Source organism: Austrofundulus limnaeus, unplaced genomic scaffold (genome assembly GCF_001266775.1).
Source record: "Austrofundulus limnaeus strain Quisiro unplaced genomic scaffold, Austrofundulus_limnaeus-1.0 Scaffold490, whole genome shotgun sequence".
Taxonomy (NCBI): Eukaryota; Metazoa; Chordata; class Actinopteri; order Cyprinodontiformes; family Rivulidae; genus Austrofundulus; species Austrofundulus limnaeus.
Window position 1 is genome coordinate 199,971 of NW_013952892.1, and position 1,321 is coordinate 201,291.

The following is a 1,321-nucleotide window of genomic DNA, read 5'->3' on the forward strand; positions in this document are numbered from 1 at the left end:
GTTTACATCGGGCCGCAGGTTTCCTCTTCCCGCCCCTGGCCCTGCCACTTCAACCAGCCTGAAGTTCAGACTCRACCTGACAGTTTCCTTCAACAAGTTCACACCCTGCTTGTTAAAACCCTGGACTTCAGACAGCCCGGATGTATCMGGTTTGAGTTAAGATCAGGTTTAAAGTCTCAGCTGACATTTTGAAGAGTTTAAAAAACATAAAGAAGCGAACCGAGCACTTACTTTGTATTTCATTCTGCGGCTTCTTCTAGAAAATYCAGTAAAAAGAAACAAATATCCGCTTTATGGCGACAAAGAGTCACACATCTGAAGAAGAACAGAGCCGAGCTTCTCTTCTGGTCCGGTTAACGGTCCATTCGSAACCTCAGAACCGTGACAACGCGACAGGATCCGTCGAAAGGAAACCGCTATCTCCACCTTCCGCTCCGGTCCGAGCCGACTGCTGCTCGGCTCAGCTCCGCTGCCGAGCTCAGACACAGAGCCTGCCGCTGATTGGTCAGATCCAACATCATAATCCCGCCCACACCCGGCACAGCCCACCGCTGATTGGCCAGAGTCCAGCCCGTCCTCTGACTGCTGCCATACAAACTTTGCGTCAACTAATACAGTGTGAAGGTCCTTTTATTACACTTCCTATATCACTTTTACACAAAAATTATCTAAAACAAATTTAATTTTCTAATGAAATTTGTCATTTTTAATTGTTTTAATTTTATCAAAACGAAGGCTAAATAAAAGTTTTGTGTAAAAGAAATAAATGCATTTATACAATTTTTAAAATCAATGTTTAAGTGTTAATGTGTTTTACTACTTTTGGTTAGCTTATATAAGCTAAGTAATAAGCTTTTATCTTAGCTATGTTTTGCTATTTTAACAAGCTTTTTGATACTTCAGATTTTGGCTTTGATAGTTTTAGCTAGTTTTATTGATACTTTTAGATAGTTTTTTTTACTTTTAGCTTAGTAGTCAGTTTTTATACTTTTTGCTAACACTTTGTTGCTTTTAGCTTCTAGATAGCTTTTGATTTTCTTGGTTTTTGCCTGTGCTTTTGTTACTTTTAGCTTTTAATCAGACTTTTGATACTTTTAGCTAATAGCTAACTTTCTGCTTTCTGCTAGCCTCTTGAGGCTTTTAACTAAAAGTTAAATTCATGCTTACTTTCTACTAGCCTTTTGATACTTTTAGCTAAAAGCTAATTTATGCTAACTGTCTGCTAGCAGCTTCTGCAGCCGAGGATCAGACCGCCAGGGTCACCTCCCTCTGCCACCGCCCATTTCACACTGCACCCGACCCCTTTGGCCCCTCCTACAGG

The 1,321-nt window shown here is 40.6% G+C and overlaps 1 protein-coding gene across 1 annotated transcript in view; it reads right to left on the reverse strand.

Annotated features, from left to right (window-relative positions):
* The window catches only part of nedd9 (neural precursor cell expressed, developmentally down-regulated 9), a gene marked incomplete in the record, with an annotated part of 23,519 nt that extends 22,827 nt beyond the window's left edge, over positions 1-692 (reverse strand). Inside the window, 1 exon segment of the mRNA XM_014025657.1 lies at positions 232-692. Within this exon segment, the coding sequence (XP_013881111.1) occupies positions 232-243 (12 nt within the window).
* Positions 693-1,321: the final 629 nt, after the last annotated feature.